General features: G+C 41.8%; 1 protein-coding gene across 1 annotated transcript in view; it reads right to left on the reverse strand.

Annotated features, from left to right (window-relative positions):
* Positions 1 to 217: 217 nt before the first annotated feature.
* Positions 218 to 18,793, reverse strand: part of A2ML1 (alpha-2-macroglobulin like 1) — a gene marked incomplete at its 5' end in the record, with an annotated part of 35,136 nt that continues 16,560 nt past the window's right edge. Inside the window, 19 exons of the mRNA XM_080660285.1 lie at positions 218 to 627; positions 1,728 to 1,769; positions 2,822 to 2,924; positions 4,502 to 4,570; positions 5,151 to 5,241; positions 5,396 to 5,523; positions 5,705 to 5,920; positions 8,317 to 8,531; positions 9,241 to 9,403; positions 9,585 to 9,659; positions 12,060 to 12,216; positions 12,854 to 12,935; positions 13,099 to 13,275; positions 14,689 to 14,772; positions 15,138 to 15,189; positions 15,766 to 15,887; positions 17,304 to 17,430; positions 17,628 to 17,856; positions 18,470 to 18,587. Of these exons, the coding sequence (XP_080516411.1) occupies positions 1,729 to 1,769; positions 2,822 to 2,924; positions 4,502 to 4,570; positions 5,151 to 5,241; positions 5,396 to 5,523; positions 5,705 to 5,920; positions 8,317 to 8,531; positions 9,241 to 9,403; positions 9,585 to 9,659; positions 12,060 to 12,216; positions 12,854 to 12,935; positions 13,099 to 13,275; positions 14,689 to 14,772; positions 15,138 to 15,189; positions 15,766 to 15,887; positions 17,304 to 17,430; positions 17,628 to 17,856; positions 18,470 to 18,587 (2,249 nt within the window). The 3' untranslated portion in view covers positions 218 to 627; position 1,728. The remainder of the gene's footprint in view (positions 628 to 1,727; positions 1,770 to 2,821; positions 2,925 to 4,501; positions 4,571 to 5,150; positions 5,242 to 5,395; positions 5,524 to 5,704; positions 5,921 to 8,316; positions 8,532 to 9,240; positions 9,404 to 9,584; positions 9,660 to 12,059; positions 12,217 to 12,853; positions 12,936 to 13,098; positions 13,276 to 14,688; positions 14,773 to 15,137; positions 15,190 to 15,765; positions 15,888 to 17,303; positions 17,431 to 17,627; positions 17,857 to 18,469; positions 18,588 to 18,793) is intronic.

Consider the following 18,793-nt stretch of genomic DNA (forward strand, 5'->3'; position numbering starts at 1 on the left):
CCAGCATACCCCCACCCCTGCTACTGGGGATTGAGCCCACAATCCAGGCATGTGCCCTAATGGGCAATTGACCTGTGACCTCCTGGTTCATAGGTTGATGCTCAACCACTGAGCCACACTGGCCTGGCATGGGTCAAAAGGTTTAAGGAAGAAGCCAAAATGTGAGTTTTGGTGTCCACAGAAATATTCACAGAGACAAGTACACAGATTTTCTTTTCAAGAAAAGAATATTTATTTTTTTAAGTCTATTCCCAAAGCCCTAAATTACACCTTCCCTTAGATTTCACCCCTAGGAAGACATCCTTATCTTCCCTGTATCACTCTCTACCACCATCTCCTCTCTGGAGCATCCCCTAATTGGCTAAACCACATCTCCCCCAGCAATCTTTCCTCTGTGATTGCTCCTTTGTGTAACCATCCCTAGCCCTTCTCCCCTTTATTTTGGCATCTAAGTATCTGTGAAGTAGTCAGAAGTAGCTGAGCTCCAGGCCTGCTCATCTGTTACCCACTCACTAGACAATCAGAGAAGTCAAATTATCTGATGGAATGAGTTCTGCTTTAAGAGGCAGAAGAATGCTGTCCAATAATGTCACAGAGGATTGATGCAGTTTCTTTCCAACTTCTATCCTAGGAGGAAACAAAAACAAAAATGGAAGAACGTGTTACTCAGAAAGTCTTCACAGTTATAAAGGAGCTTTTCCCTATTTAAAAACAAAACAAAACAAAAAACTCACAAATGCACAAAAATATATAATCCTATCTAATGAAAGAGTAATATGCAAATTGACCATCACTCCAATACACAAGATGGCTGCCCCCATGTGGTCAAAGATCCTGCCCCCATGTGGACACAAGATGGCCACCACACGATGGCCTGCAGGGGAGGGCAGTTGTGGGTGATCAGGCCAGCAGGGGAGGGCAGTTAGGGGTGAGCGGGCCGGCAGAGGAGAGCAGTTGGGGGAGGCCGGGCCAGCAGGGGAGGGCAGTTGGGGGGGACCAGGCCTATAGGGGAGGACAGTTGGGGGGGACCAGGCCTGCAGGGGAGGACAGTTGGGGGGAACCAGGCCTGCAGGGGAGGACAGTTAGGGGCGATCAGGCTGGCAGGGGAGGGCAGTTAGGGGTGACCAGGCTGGCAGGGGAGGGCAGTTAGGGGCAATTGGGCCGGCAGGGGAGCAGTTAGGTGTCAAATCAGGCTGGCAGGGGAGTGGTTAGGGGGTGATTAGACTGATAGGCAGAAGCGGTTAGGGGCAATCAGGCAGGCAGGCAGGCAGGCAGTTGGAAGCCAACAGTCCTGGATTGTGAGAGGGATGTCCGACTGCCCACCGGGATCGGGCCTAAACAGGCAGTCGGACATCCCTTAAGGGGTCTCAGATTGGAGAGGGTGCAGGCTGGGCTGAGGGACACCTCCCCCGTGCACGAATTTCATATACTGGGCCTCTAGTGTAAATATAATTAGAAAAATTCATTCCTTTTCAATCAGATAAAAACATGTTGTTTTTTTAAAATCACATAGAACCCCTCATACAAATGGCATTATTAACTTTCTGTGATGTGAACTATGGAGATTATTACTCCCTCTTCAAGAGTTTAGGGCAAAAAAGAAAAGCCCACTTTCTATCAAAAATAAGCTACCAAAAGACAATAACAGTAACTCAGAAGAAGGTCCCGTTAACTTCTGAATATTACCACACTACCCCAAAACCCATTCTTCTCTCTTCCGGGCTTACCTCATTCACAGGGATCAGAATACTGAATTATTGCTTGTTCATCTGTGAAATGAAATGACATCTTTTACTACATTGCAGGCTTCACACATTAGAAAGAAAATATTTCATAAAAGCTATTGTTTTAGCCCTTCTCAAAGAATCCCTACAGGTTATATTCAGAATTACAGGAAGGTTCCAAACAATAATATTTGCACTCTTATGGTAAATTATTAATCAACAGCAAGAATATTAATAGTTAGCTCTTAGAGAACAATGGTCCACATTTTTCTTTTGGTCTGTTGACCACAGCCTACAAAATATCTCCAATGCAGAAGACTTTTTTAAATGGCATATAATTGAATTAAAGTATCTTAAGAGATCAGATCATCTATCTATATAAAAGGCTAATATGCTACTAGTAAGTGTTCTTCCCACTGTCCAACCAGTTGCTATGATGTGCACTGACCACCAGGGGGCAGACGTTCCAACTGGTAGGTTAGCTTGCTGCTGGGGTCCACTGATCAGGATCGAGACTGGGCAAGATGGGCTAGACAAGCCCTGGAGCCCTCCTGCTGTCCCTCCCAGGCCTGATTGTGCACTGGTGGGGTCCCTTGGCTTGGCCTGTGCCCTCTCGCAATCTGGGACCCTTCAGGGATGTCAGAGAGCCAGTTTCGGCCCGATCCCTGCAGGCCAGGCTGAGGGACCCTGCCGGTGCATGAATGTGTGCACTGGGCCTCTAGTATAATTATATGATACTTGCCTTGGGAAGGAATATTTGTAAAATTAGGAAAGATATTTTATTTTATTAGTATTTTTTTAAATCCTCACCTGAGGATATGTTTTTATTGATTTTAGAGAGAGTGGAAGGGAGAGGGAGAGAAGAGAAAGAGAAAAAAATCATGGATGCAAGAGAGAAAATGATTGGCTACCTCCCGCACACACCCCAACTGGGATTGAACCTGCAACCTGGGTTTGTACCCTGACTGGGAATTTAACCTGCAATCCTTTGGAATGACCCGACACTCCAACCGATTGAGCCACACCAGCCAGGGCAGGAAAGATATTTTAAAGAATGAGAACTATGTTGGCAGAGGCAGGTAAAGCTCAGCCCTCACCTGGTAGGTAGTAATCATAGACTTTGATTGTTGCTGGTTTCAGGTTGGTGACTAACACACTTTGGCTGATGGTGAAGGTATAGGTCTGAGTCTTCTTACTGAGCTATGGGGAAGAAAGACACAATGTTACATTAAAATTAAAATGGAAATAATGCATGTGATGTGGAGGTTAAAAGATTTTTTCTTCACACAGATTTTCTGAAACTCTTCTATCTGTCCCTTCTGACCTACGCCAGGCTGAAAGGTACTGCCTCCTGCTGACTGTCTGGCTCTTTCTTCTCAGGATCTTACAGCTTCCCGGCCCTTCTTTAAAATGGTTCCCTCCGTCCTCGGTCTACTTTAACCCATGACTCCTCCACTAAATTAACTGAAGTGGCCAAAGAAACATAGACATTTCTCCAACAGCTCTCCCTGCTGTTCTTTCTTTCTTTCTTTCCTTCTTTCCTTCTTTCCTTCTTTCCTTCTTTCCTTCTTTCCTTCTTTCCTTCTTTCCTTCTTTCTTTCTTTCTTTCTTTCTTTCTTTCTTTCTTTCTTTCTTTCTTTCTTCCTTCCTTCCTTCCTTCCTTCCTTCCTTTCTTTCTTTTCTTTCTTCCTTCCTTCTTCCTTCCTTCCTTCCTTCTTTCCTTCTTTCCTTCCTTTCTTCCTTCCTTCCTCCCTCCATCTCTTTCTTTCTTTCTTTCTTTCTTTCTTTCTTTCTTTCTTTCTTTCTTCCTTCCTTCCTTCCTTCCTTCCTTTCTTTCTTTCTTTTCTTTCTTCCTTCCTTCTTCCTTCCTTCCTTCCTTCTTTCCTTCCTTCCTTCCTTCCTTCCTTCCTTCCTTTCTTCCTTCCTTCCTCCCTCCGTCTTTCTTTCTTTCTTTCTTTCTTTCTTTCTTTCTTTCTTTCTTTCTTTCTTCCTTTCTTTATTCTTTCTTCTTTCTTCCTTCTTCCATTCATTCAGGCCTCTGATCAAATAACATCCTCAGGAGGCCTTTCCTAACTACCTTATTTTAAAATAGTCACATCCTGGCCTACTCCCACCATCACTCTATCCCCTTATCCTTCATAGCACTTACTATCAAAATTAATACTGAATGTGTGTGTGAACACACATATATGTATTTTTTTAATTTGCATTGCTTCTCTCTCGCTAGGATATTAACTCCATGAGGACAGGGATCATGTCTGTTATTTTTACTGCTGCATCTCCATCACATCGAAGAGTGTCTGGCATAGATTGGTTGCTCAGTAAATATTTGTTAAGTAAGTGAAAAAATGGAGAATTTAAGACAATTGTATAAATTAATCTAATATAATAAGAAAATAAGATTCATGTTGTACATTTAGATATGGAATTAAAAATGCCTAATAGGAAGAGATTTCCAAAAGGAACTTTTTAAGGTACAGTACCTTTCAAAACGTGATCCAGGAACTCTCACGGAACCCCAAGACTGTATCAAGGGTTCTGCGAGATCAGAATTATTTTTGGAATAATGCTTTTATTCACTCTCATTCTCTTTGATGTACATGTGAACAGGGGCTATTTGACGTGTGATATTGCAGCGGATTGACTACAGAATCAGATAGAACTTCACTCTCTTCAGTGAAGCCAGATGGCAAAGCAAAAATGTAAAACAATCTGACATTCTTCTTACTATTTTTTGGTTGTAGGAAATATAGTTGTTTCAGTTCTTGGCTACCTACCTCTTCCAAGTAAATGTTAAGTGTGTCAGTGCCAGATTCAATCTTCTTTACCAGTGGTTGCTGGAGAAGCTGAATAAGAAAGGAGAAAAAAGAGTTTAAGAGCCAGAGCCTTCCCTGTCCCCTAGGGGAAGCTTCCAACACTCTGTCATGGTCAAGGAAACAATGGATACGGTGGAAAAGGTAAGAGAAGGAACAAAGACTATTACAGGTCCCATTTCATATATCAGATGCACTTTTGTAGCCATTTAGATACTACAATCATGACTATATATATATATATATATATATATATATATATATATCCCATTTCACCAGCATTTTTTTGTTAATCCTTACCCAAGGATATTTTTTTCCATTGATTTTTTTTAGAGAGAATGGAAGGGAGGGGGAGAGACACAGAGAGAGAAACATCGATGTGAGAGATTGACATTGTGAGAGAGACTAGTTGACTCCCGCACGTGCCCCAACCAGGGCCAGGGGTTGAGTCTGCAACCAAGGTGCGTGCCCTTGACCAGGATCAAACCCACAACTCTTCAGTCTGCAGGCCAATGCTCTAACCACTGAGCAAACTGGCTAGGGCTCACCAGCTTTTTATGAAAATGTTAGGTCCCCTGGGGGCTAGTAAATGAAGAACAGAGAAGTGACTTACTAGCTGATTGGTGCCCTCCATGGGACTGAACCCAGAAAGCATCTTCACTTCCACAATGGCCATATTGGAAGAGCTGCGACTCCCCACATAACTGAGGACAGAAAGAAGCAAGCCTGTGTGAGCCCATGATTTTCTCTCGCAGCATACTCTATCCCCAACACACACACACACACACACACACACACACAATCCCAACTCAGCTTCTATGATCCAGGTGCCCCCACCACAACTTCAGCCTTCCTCACCTTGTGTGGAGAGTGAGAGTCAAGGATCGAGGTGAAGTTGGTTGATCACATCTAGCTTTTCCCATTTCCACACTAAGACTAAAGGTCTCCACATTTTTAGGAGGGAAAATATTGTATCTCAGCACTGTCTAATATGAAGAAACAAGATATCCAAATTTGAGTTGAGAAGAACTTTAGAAGTTGCATAGTTAAACTATTTTCCTTACAAATAAGGTAGACAAAAAGAGAGGGGATGTTCTACTGGAGGCGAAGATGCCCTCAGAACCACCTTCCCAAGACACACTTGTTCTCACATGGATCACTGCTTACCTGCACATAGACACAGCCCTGGCCTGTGGCCTCCAAGGTGTACACCCCAGGGACATTGGGCAGCGTCTCTTGCTGAAATACCAACCGGTTGGCAGCCTGAATATTGAAGGTACGCTGGAAATTCTCAGTGGATTTTACAGCCAGGTTGACTTCCTCAGATGGCACATAGGCAGTGGTGGCATATTTGGCCAGAGCTTGGAGAGCAACTACAGTATCCTGAGGAAAACAATCAAGCATATGCTTAACCATTTTGTGAAGCACTGGAATTAACCTCAAACAACCCTATAACCTATACATCTGATGGTGGTTTGCTAGCTTAGATGATATATCTTCTATGTATCTAAGAACCACATTCACCCACACTGGGGAAACTGACATAGAAATTGTAATATCTCACCTGTATATAAAATCTCAATTAAGTTATTATTGAACATCCTTAAGTCACTAGGTTAATCTCATATATTCAAATTCAGCAATCAAACCTAGCTTCAGAACGGGCTCTTGTTAGAAGCAAGTGGATAACAGTATATATTTTGCAGTTTCTTTATTTGAGGAAGAAACAACAGCAAGTTGATAGCCCTAGAACGTGCACATTTTTCAAAGTTATTTAACTACGTAATAATCTTCTATGGCACAGTTGGAGAGAGTATTGGGAAATCCTTCCTTGCAGGCCAAGGCTTCTTAGCCATTATGCCATATGACAATCCTTTTTTCTCATCTGGGAATAAGACAGATAATCTGTCACCAAGAGAACATGGCATCATGTAGCTTGAACCTTTCCATTCTGAGAACATTTTATCTTTATTTACATAAATTACAACTGCGAGGGGATGGGAGGTGAGGGAGAATGAGGTATTCAGCAAAATTGTCTTCTCTTACCCTGTGTTATGAGAATGTCTACATTCTCAACACTTAATTACGATAGCTATTACTGCATAAAGGAACTCACTTCCTCCTGTCCCAAATGAAAAAGAACAGTCGCATTTAGACATTACAGTGTCATATAAAAGGAAGAAAACCTGTCATCCTCCTGGGGAAGCTGTGAACAAGTTATACTTGTGCAGCTTGACAATCTACAAGCAACTTTTTGTCTACCCTCTGTGAACTAGGGCCGAGGAGGTCTTTATTGCTTGCACATGTGAAACAATGCAACTAATGGGACCACACATCAGCTCAAAAACTGATGTGGGTGATATGTGACTTCTTAGAATAACCAAGTATTATAGTAAAAAACAATTCTGGCATACATCTGTCACTGAGAATTCTAAAGATTTGATGCAGTGCTTTTTAAAATTATATATTGTAGTTATTTAGGGTTCAACAAGAAGAAGGAAGTCTTTCCTGATCTTTGGCCAAGAATTTCCCTGAAATAAGAAGGTAGTGTACCATATAATATTTTAAAATTCCAATTAAATTATTACTATACTCAAGCTCAGTGCACTTAACATCTTTACCAGACATTCTAACTGTTAAAATCTGTTCATTCTTCCATGTATAATTTACATGTTATAACTTCAATGAAAGTGGCCCTAATATCAACAAGAATATAATCTCTGTGTGGACAAGAAATATGTTTTCTTGTTTACTTTTGTATCTTTTGGTAACCTGGACATAGTACGTTTTAATAACATTTGCAGAACAAATAAATTAATGATGACTCTCTTTGTGATCATCTGATCATTTTATGACATTATTTAAATTTATCGTACCTTTTTTCCCCAATTGCCACCCCACTAATTCAATTTCTCCTTACCCCTAACCTAAATAAATGAAATAATCTCCTGATCTCTTCAAATCCAGTATTTTCCGCCTCTAAATCATCCCATACACAAAGTAACAGATTAATTTTTCTGAAACAAAGTTAAAAAATTTAATAGCTCCTCAGAATTAGGCAAAATCTTGAGTCTGATATGTAAGGCTCTTCATACTATGAACTTACTCTGCCTTTTCAACCTAAGTCCATTGTGTTTCAGCCAAATCAGTTTTCCCCAACAACCACTCCGTACTTTTGCAAATTCCTCTTCCTTTCAGTAGCTGCCTACCAAAAGTTTACATATCCTTTTAGCTCTGCCTCAAATGCAATTCCCCTGTGAAGACGCTTCTTATCCCTCAGGCTGATGAGAGCTCCCTCTCCTTTTTGAAATTCAATATTTGTACCTTTTGTATCTCATGTTATATAACCAGCCCCTGCTTTGTGGTATATAGAACTTTTCCTAGCTTTCCTTCTAGGTTTTTAGACTATACCTTACTAGGAAATAGTAGAAAGAGGTATGCCCATAAAATCTTGCTTTTATGCTTACAGCCCCCATAATTGGCTTTCTAATTTAATATATAAATTTATCTATACTTATACATGTCTTCTTTACATATACAATATGAATCTCATGATGCTTCATACTCTGCAAAGAAAGAGCATTAAATGCATATAGTACTATTTATGACTCACAAGACCGAATTGATGACTCGTTCTATATGGTTTTTACATGCTTTTTCTCCCTCTCTATAGAATTATAAGTGCCTGGACCTAGAGGGCAAGAGCAATAGGTTTTCCTCCATCTCCACATGGGATCTAATCCTACCTGATAAGTGACAGTGGAGAGTAGGCTATTTACCTGAGTGGAAGAGAAGCCCCCATATGCATTACGTTGCTTGGCCAACCAAGCCACTATACCAGTGGCTTTGGCTATTTCTTTTTGAGTCAGACTGGCTTTGCTAAGCCAAGCCAGTAATACATATGCCGTAAGTTCCACATCTACAGCCTCGAGCTTAGACCAAGGACTGGCATCCGATGACTGAGTAGGTTTCTGGCTCCAGTGAATGGACTCTCCTATGGAGAAAGAAGCATAATTAGGAAGGTCTTGGGAGGAAATGACTTCCTCATATTCATTTTGTAAATGCTACACCTTAAAGCAGATAAAATCTCAACAAATATTAATCATGAGTTTCAAAAAAATTATTTCTCAAAATCTTCTGATTTACTGGCCCTAATTATATATGCAGGTGTGTGTGTGTGTGTGTGTGTGTGTGTGTGTGTGTATACACTCACACATAATTCCCCAAAGTAAAGCTGGGAGCACCTGTAAATGCCTCTAGCAATTATATAAAAACAGCCCTATAAATTCAAATTCTAATGGAGATAGGTAGGTAGAAACTTCCTAAAAGAATCTTACATATTTAAGGCATGTTTTTGGCTAACAAAATTTTATTAATTTTCAGCATTTTTTTTTTACTTAATCAGAGTGATCTTACACCAAAGAATTGTTTAATACCTGCAAAAGGGTGATGCTGCAATGCCAGGATGTTTTCTGACTAGCTTCAACCATCTATCTCCTCTTTCTGTTAAAAGTATAGCAATGCTTTTGAGGACTTACATGGGCTTTCCCACAAAACTCTCAACAATGATTTTATGACAATAACTTTTACTAAAATGAATCCTAGAATTGAATATATGTGGGACTATGGAGACGAGGGGAAACTATAGATAACTCACAGCATATTTTCATAATTTCCAAAAACTCTTCACATGGCCAACATACCTGAGATGATAGCCTGCTGATCTAACTGTTCCAGAAGAATGTGTCTGAGGTCCATCTCCCCAGCCAGAGAGAAAGTATAAGCTAGTAGGGCCTGTGTGTACAGGTTGGTGGTGGAGGAAACAGAATTCCTGAGACACTGCAGTCCCTGACTCACCATTGGGTCCTAAAAAGTGAAAGTGAAGAACTGAATGTATAAGGCATTTCTTATAAAATGGGAAGGGATGAGGAAATCATCATATCTTCCTTGAGTTTAAAAGGCTGAGTAGGGACAAAAAAGTAGGTGAATTTATCTAGAAATAGGCAAGATAAGAAGAATATAAAGAAGAGGAGCCAGAGAAACGCACATCTGTGGTCTTTTTCATCTCCAGCAATGCAGCTGTGATATATGCCGTCAAGGAGATCTCATCGTCAACTCCACCCTAAAGGGAAACAGAGAGACAGTAAGTCAGGGGGCAGCAGGCACATGCAAGAATTGTGTGCAAATTAAAAAATAGTGTCTACCTACCCGCCACCTCCCTCTCCCCCCATCTAAATGGATGGATTATTTAAAAAAAAAAAAAAGCCCTGGATGGTGTGGCTCAGTTGGTTGAGCGTTGTTCCATGCACCAAAGGGTCACCTGTTTGATTCTCAGTCAGGGCACATGCCTGGGTTACGGGCTTGAAACCCAGTAGGGGGCATGCAGGAGGCAGCCCATCAACGTTTTGCTATCACATCAATGTTTTTTTTTTTCTCTCTCTCTCTAAAAATCAATAAAAAAATCTTTGAAAAAAGAAGAAAACAACAGCACTCCTTTCCACAGGCCGACTCCAGGACACAGAATGAGGGAGAACTGGGTGGAGTTCAATCGCTGCACAGCCTTTAACAGTAGCTTGTGGGAGGTAACAGGTCTTCAGCTCTGAGTGGGTACTGAGGAAACCCAAGAAACAAAGAGAGATTTTTTAAAAAGAGGGAGGTGGTAAAAAGAGACTTCTTATTCTCAGATTCTTATGGAATCTGAGCCTCCTCAAATGGATGTCCCCTCAAGTAGCACATAGCCCAGCCTCTTCTCCAGGGGAGAGTGACACCTTCCCTGTTTAACGTCTTTCACAGAAACATTTAGCAAATTTTAAAAAATATTTCATCTAAATTATTATTCTCATTTTATAAATAAAAGGAAAAACACTTACAGAGGTATTTAAATAGCTTGTTCAAGATTGCACAGCTAATAAGCAGGACTGGGATTTGAATTCAGGGAGTTTAACTCTGGAACTCCTATGCAAACCACTAAAATTGACTATACATGTGATAGTCAGCAGACTGGTGGCTCTAATCCAAAAGGAGGACAAAAACCTCTGAGATCTTGTGCAATTTCTGGCATGTACAACTCCCAGGTATATGTCACACAGGGCATAAGAGAGGAAAGAGACTTGGGGGGTACAGATAAGATTCTGCATAAGGAAAACTAAGAAATCTTATACTGTGATTTTTTTCAGTGCTCAATATTTTTAATCCAGGTCCTGCAACAGCACTGTAAATAATTTCTTTAGGAAAGTTCATGCAAATCTTTCTTTCACTGGCATGTTCTGAATTGAACACGTTATCCTGCACATCAACACCTCCCCCGCATTTGGGAGGGACAGATGATGGAGTAATGGGCAGGAGCAGTGTCTCTGGAGTCCAGTTGCTGGATTCAAGTTAGTCCTATCACTTATTAGCATTCACCTTGAGCAATTTACTTAATCTCTGAAACTTAGTGTCTTCATCTGTAAAATGTGATTAATAGTGGCATACCAGTACCTAGTTTAATGATTTGTTGTAAACATTAAAATATATCAAATAAATAAAGTACTTAGAACAGTGCCCAGCAGAGAGTAAAACCCCTTACAGATGACTGTGCTGCCTATTAGTCCCCACCAAAGCAAACCACTTTGCTTTATATTTAGAGATATAATAAAAGGCTCAGAAATCTTCTAGTCCACTGGTTATCAAACATTAGCAAGTATCGCCCTAACCGGTTTGGCTCAGTGGATAGAGGGTCAGCCTGTGGACTCAAGGGTCCCAGGTTCGATTCCAGTCAAGGGCATGTACCTTTGTTGCAGGCACATCCCCAGTGGAGGGTGTGTGGGAGGCAGCTGATTGATGTTTCTCTCTCAATGTTTCTAACTCTCTCTCCCTCTCCCTTCCTCTCTGTAAAAAATCAATAAAATATATTTTAAAAAAACATTAGCAAGTATCAAAATAATCATGCGGATGTAAAGTACAGCTTAGGAAATATAGTCAATAATATTATAATGACTATTTGTGGTATTGGGTGGGTATAAGACTTATGGGGGGGAAGAATTATATAAATCTCTAACCACTGTGCTACACACCTGAGACTAATATATTGAATATCAACTGTAATTGAAAAATAAAAAATATATATTTTCAAGAATAAAAATAATCAAACCTTGAAGAAGAAAAAAAAAAACACACTGTAGCAAGTATCAGAGTCATGAGGGCTTCTCAAAACACAAATTGCTGGCCCACACCCCCAGAGTTTCTTAGAGTAGCTCTGGGGTCAGGGCTGGAATTTGTATTTCAAACAAGTTCTCAGATGATGCTGATGCTGTTGTTCTGGAACCACACTTTGAGAACCATGCTCTCGTTCATACTCTCATTTTATAGACATGGAAGCTGAGGCTCAGACTGGTTAAGTATATTGTCCAAGTCACCCAGAGACTAGACTGAGACCTGAACAACACCATCTCCCAGGCCAGTGCTCTTCTGATTCAGCTCAGTCAGAGGTACAAGTACCTCCCAGAAACAGTGTGGGGGCAGGGCCTGGGCAGATCTGTACCTTCATAGCTGTGTGCATGAGCTTTCCCACATTGGCATAGCAGCCACTGGGGAGCTGATTTCCCGCCATCCACTTGAGAGCATCCTGGATGTTCTTGTCATCAATGAAGATGAATTCCTGAGCTTGGCCAAAGCATTTGGTGACAAAGGCTGTCAGCCTATTGGGTAAAGAGGGAAGCATGGCATGAAGGGGGATTTCTAGGTGAGGGTGCCATAGTTCTATAGTTTATTATGGTGTATGGTTTCAGAGGGAAGTTGAGGAAATACAATGCCCTAGAAGGGAGGCATTTATAGGCATTAATGGGGACAAGAACTGGGGAGGCATAAGGTCAGGGAGAAGACCATATAAGTGGCTGAAATAAACAGAATGAAAGAGGTAGAGGATAGAGTGCAAGAAGGAATGGCATTAAGGGGACTGGTAGAGGAATAGTTCCATTCAGAAATTATGCTCTAGGGTACAGAATCCTATATAAAAAAGGGCTAATATGCAAATTGTCCCCTTCACCAGAGTTCAACTGGGAGTTCAACCAGGGGGCAGGGCTGGCCAGGCAACCACCCATGGCCCCTCCCCTGGCCAGCCCCTCCCCAAAACAGCCCCCCCACCCCAATCGGGGGCGGGGCTGGATGGCCAACTGCCCACGGCCCCTCTCCCCGGCCAGCCCTGCCCCTGATCAGCTCCCTCGACCCCGATCGGGGGTACCCAATCAGCTCTAATCAGGGCAGGCCAGCCAGACCCCACCTGTGCATGAATTTGTGCACCAGGCATCTAGTGAATTGATAATTGGGACATTTTACCATGTGTTTCCATTTCCATCCTTCTCCCCAAAGGCACTGTATGAGCCATTGCTGTGTTTGTACATTAGCTCCTTCTGGTACCCTGGAAAGCCAGATATAGTTTTAGATCACAGTGACAACTTCAAAAAACACCCCCATGACTTCCAAGGATGTGGGATATTTCAGTGGCTGAACTTCCCTGTATCTTATCAAGCTATCATTGGCCCTAGACAAGGTGACCAAGAAAAAATATTAAACCAGCTCACCTATCTCCAGGAAACCTACTGCCCGGGACCTGATTTCCTTGGTCAGCAGCCCTGACTTCTCCAGGTACTGCAAGACATAGATGATGGGAGCAAACAACACCATGTTCTGCTCCCCACAGCCACTTGGCATCTGCACCAGATTGTCTAGGTTCTGCAGGGCTGTGCCCATAATGTCTCCTGGAACCCAAAGGAGAGAGAAAGAAGGTGGTGGTAGAAGAAGGAACCCATAAAAGTTATCATTCAATTAACATTATTATCTATCATTTAGATAATCGGTCATCTTGGAGATCACAGTAAGTCAAACATGTCTCTGCCTCAAAGAGCTCATAATCAAAAGAGAAAAAAATTACAATACATTGCAATTATAATTCATTGTAAACAATATAATATAGTAGTACAATATTGGGAATGTACAAGGTACTGTAGTGTATGGAGAGGTACATAGGCCACCTGAGGGAGTTTTGGGCTTAAAAAAGAACAAACAAACATGTCACTGGAGATGTGAGTGATGTAACAAGACTGTCAATACTTAGACTCAATCTCTAAGTTCTTCCACTATCTATGTATACCACCCTCCAAATCACCATGTTCTTCCCAAATACACATAATCCTGATACCACTTTCCAAGTTATATCTATTGACCACTCCGTATACTTCATAAGCCAGGAAGCCTGAACTAAATGACTCATGAACATCTATCTGCATTTCAGCCATGGAGTCCAATTCAAATGCATAAATATGTACTGAATGTCAACTATGTTGTAGGAAATATACTAGGAACCGAAATGAAAAAGACATGGCCCTTATCCTCAAGGAGTTCACAATGCACTGTAAAAGATAGGCAGTGAGCTATAATTCAACTAAAGCACTGTGAGTGCTATCTCAGAGATATGAATCAAATACAGTCAAATGGACAAATCTTAACCCGGAAGCGATCTTGAAAGGGGTTAAGAGTAAAGAAAGAACCTGTCACTTTAGGGGTTTCTATTATAAACTAGATATTATGCTGGGAACTTTGTATTTAATCTACACCAATCCTGAGAGGTTATTATCACTGCCTTCCAGAGAGAAAAGATGAATCGGAATTGTTCACTAACTTATTCCAGGTCACCTGGCTGTTAAATGGCACAACTGAGATCCTAACTCAGTTTGATGTGATTTTCAAGATTATGCTTTTCTACTCACTCCGTCTCCTTGCCCAAAGGAGTGAAGTGTCCTTCCTATGTAAATGTGGTCGAACCTTTCCCAAACTATACTCAACTCGATCAAGTGCTCAATTTTTAAAAGGTTGCTGTAAACATTTTGTCTCCCCTCCACCCAATTGATAGATTACCTAAACCTAAATACATACCAAATTTCAAAGACCTTCAACTTCCTCCTGCCCACATTCTTTCCTGTTTTTAACTAGAGTCTACGTTTGTCCAATCTAGCTGTACCTGGCCATATTGCCCACTATATAAAATAAGTTCTTCTTCCTTCGTCACTTCTCACCCACCACACCTTCCTTCGGGTGGGTTCACATGCCCCACCCCCACTCCACACCTTGGCAGCCTCCTTTCTTTTTTGAGCCAAGAATCTCTAACTGCTTACCCAGAACAGTAACATAAGCCTTGGTTGAATCAGGAACAACATCCACAGGGAGTTCCAGGGAGATGGATTCTGCAGCCACGTTTTCTGTGAGAGACAACAAAAAGGTGAAACAATAGAAGGCAGAAGGTGGAAATAGTGGGGTTCTCAAGTCCAAACCATAGGAAAACTTTTCATAAGAGTTTTCTGGATCCAGGGCTTTCTGTTGGATGGAGACAGATTTTTAAACCTATTCATAGTGAGCCTTGCTGAAAATATATCCCAAAGAGAGTCATGGTTGTGTTGTACATTTTCTCTTCCTCCTCCTGCCTCCCAGCTAATTGGCCCCTTTGGAGATGGCACCCCGGGATGCTGCTATACCTTTTTGTCCTGTATATTCATCTTTTTGCCTAAGAAAATCTCCGCTCACCTAAGGGAATCCTCACTACCAACCCCTCTCTGAGTTCACCCACCTTTGGGGCACAGCAATGAACTGTGTGTCTTCTCCACAAGGACTCCCTCAGGCTGACATAAAAAGAAACATAGATAAGTAAATACGATGAAGATGAATGTCAGGGCAGGCGGCACTGAAGGTATAGGCAGGGGAAGGGAAGTGGGGAGAAGAGGTCCTTCCTGTGCCCTCCGGGCTTCTATCAGAGCTGGAGCTACTCTTTGTAGCTCAGGAGGACTCCACTTCTACCCAGGGATGGGCATCTCAGTAAAATTCTTTCTGGGCAAGGACAAGAGCTAAGGACAAGTTTAGGAAACTTCTAAGAAGCAGAATTACATGGGGGTTCGTGATAGGATAAAAAAGTAGCTAATGATAACTTTAGTGAATTTAATAAGAGAAACTAGCATTCATTGAGTGACTGTGAAGTACCAGGCACTAATAAAGTGCATTAGGCTTTTTCATAGACCAATGGTGTGGGTTAAGCAGATCATTAAAAGTAGAAAAGGACCAGGGAAGGAAAAAGGTGAGCTACCTGATTGGAGTTGGAATACGGCTGCTGTGAGAGACTAACTGGTATGTTAGACACACACCGAACATCCCTGGCTTGGTGGCTATCTGTACCTCTGAAGCTAGGCCTGTAGAAAACTCACCTTGACCAAAACTGGTTTGATGAGTGTGTCGCTCCTGCCCTTTACTGGAACAAACCCTTTCTGGCCCCCACAGAGTTCATTGCTGTCCACAATCTTAGTACTGATAGTAAAGTTAACATGACCTGAGAAGAAAGAAGGATAAAGGAAAGCATTATACCTATTGCCAGAGGTACCGATGAGGTCTCATCCCCTCTAGACCAGTGCTCCTTAAACTTAATGGCATACAAATCACCTGGGGATCTTGTTATGCTACAAACTTTGATTTAGTAGATCTGGGGTAGGGGCCTGTATTCTACATTCCCAACAAGCTTCCAGGTGACAGCAATGATGCTGGTGCAGTGTGGTAGGCAGCCTCTAAGGGCCCCCAATGATCTGTGTATCCTCATATTTTAAAAAATATATTTTTTATTGATTTCAGAGATGAAGGGAGAGGGATAGAGAGATAGAATAATCGAGAGAGAGAGAGAGAGAATCATTGATCTGCTGCCTCCTGCACACCCCCTCCTGGAGGATTGAGCCCACAATCCGGACATGTGCCCTTGACCGAAATCAAACCTGGGACCCCTCATTCCACAAGCCGATGCTCTATCCACTGAACCAAACCAGCTAGGGCTGTGCATCTTCATATTTACACCGTTGTGTAATGCCCTCTCATTACATGTGAGCTGGATTTAGTGACTCACTTCTAATGCAGAAGACAGGGCAGAAGTAATGAGATGTCATTTCTGAGATTCCATTTTTAAAAAGACTGCAGCTTCTGTTTTGGGTGCACCCTTTCTCTTGAACCCCTGATCTGGAGAAAACCAGCTGTTATGTCATGAGGCACCCAGTAGACAGATTCATGTGATGATAAGCTGATGGAGATCACTAGCCAATAACTGAGGTGAGAACTGTACCCTTCCGTCTAGCAGCCTGTGAGGAACAGACTGTGGAATGAGCTTAGAAATACATCACCTCCTAGTCAAGTCTTCAGATGAGAACACAGCCCTAACTGGCAGCTTGACTGGCACTTCACAAGAGACCTTGAGCCAGAGGCACCTGGCTAAGCTGCACCCAGATTACTGACCCACAGAAACTATGTAATAATGCTTGTTCTTTTAAGCCACAAAATTGTAGGGTGATTTGTTGAGCAGCAATAGATAACTAGTATTAGTTATTGGAAGACTATACTTAGAGTTGCAAGGATTTAATCCATGAGCAAATGACATCTCCTAGAGTTAGTGTGATAATTAAATGACTTACCACGTGTAGAGCAGTTAGAATAATGCCTGGTCCAGATTAACAACATGACCATATATCCCTTGTCCTGGCATACATTTTTTTGTAGCATAAATATTAAAAAGTTCCCCCTTTCACACTCAAAATAATCCAGTTTGGATAATTCTTTAGGTTATCTATCAAAGGGTACTTGCTTTTTTACTTATAACATAGACATAGGATGGAGGAAAAAAGAGGCTAGGAAAATGAAAAAAAAGAAAGAAAGAGGAAACAAAGCAAATGCAGTGGAGGAAAGGATGGAGTTCTCATCTTTCTCTTACCCAGCTTGATAGCTGTGATATTCCAGTGATAGGTTTTTGCTTCATCAGCACAGAGACAGCTGGAGGCATGAGAATCTGCCCATGATTTCACCTGGTACTCCTCTGATTTAGCCAGGTTTGTCTGAACCTGAAGAGGATGTTTAAGAGATAAAGGGTACAAGTAAAGGAGACAGAACACAGAGGCTTAGGAAAACATGGGGGCTGAGACACCGACATCACATCTCTTTCCCAGGGAAAACTGGTATGCTTCCAATTTAGGGAAAACTTACAGTGGGGGCTGTGGTTCCCAGGCTGGCACCTCTTTCCTGTACCCCCCATTCTTACCATGATGCAATCCTTTAGATAATTGAAGATGGTGGCAGTAAGACGAAAGGATTCCCCACGAACTACTGAGTAAGGGAGAGTCAGATCTACAAAGAATGGCTTGAATGCAGTTAGTCCAACAGTGGGTGAAAGACCAAAGCCACTGGACTGGGAGGTACAAAAAGTCATGGCCTTCCACTTGGTGATGGTATCAGGAACAGTGAGGTGGATAGCCTCCTTCCCCGAGTTACTGTAAGAAAACAAGAACCCAGATGAAGCAGACAGTAAATGAGAGAGAGCATTTGAGAATTAACTTACAAAGTCAGCTGAGAAGTGAATTTTCTGATGTTGTGCCTGGATGGAAAAGCAAAGAGGCAACTGAATTGGGGGACCACGTGAATCTCAGAGTGTGAATCTTCAGGAGAATGAAGATGTACAAATATGGGAGAAGTGGGATGCCTGAGTATGTTGGAGGTGGTATGTGTGGGTAGACACGTGTGTGTGCAAATGTATCTGAAAGAGAGGCCACTGCCTTCTGAGTCTATGATGGTACATGTTCTTATGGCTTGTCAAAATGAGCAGATAAGCAGTGAGCAAGAACTAAACTAATGCCAATATGTCCCTTTAAGATTTTGTGGATCTGAAGTGAGAATGCACTATCTGTACTGTGTAAATGTGAAGATGCGTGAATTTGTTTTGAGTGATTGTATATAATTGTATAAGAATTCAGGAAAGAAATACATTCCCATGTTCCCATTCAATTTTCTTAGCTTTAAAGTTAGATTCATAAAAATAATTTTATCTTGAGTTTTCTGCTGAGTCCACACTGTATTATCTTGCTGTACCATTGAGGCATCACTTACCCAATAGGAAGCAGATCCCAGAGCCAAGTCTCTGGGAAGTACTGGCGAACCTGAGAATCCTCTGATGGAATTGATGGAGATGAGGACCCAAAAGCCAGTGGAGCAGTACCATCAGTTTCTAAGGAGCCAAAGAATAGGGGAATGTTAGAAGACTTCTGTTGTGAGATAAATTTATGTGAAGGGACTACCAGTCACAAATCCAGGGACAGACAAGGACATTTGGCCAGGGAATGAATAGATAAGGCCTTTAGATTTCAAAAGCCCTCCCCAGACAGAGATATCCTTGGGAAACTGCCTACATCTATGACTCACAACCATTATTCT

The sequence above is a fragment of the Plecotus auritus genome (genome assembly GCF_963455305.1).
Source record: "Plecotus auritus genome assembly, chromosome: 3".
Classification (NCBI taxonomy): Eukaryota; Metazoa; Chordata; class Mammalia; order Chiroptera; family Vespertilionidae; genus Plecotus; species Plecotus auritus.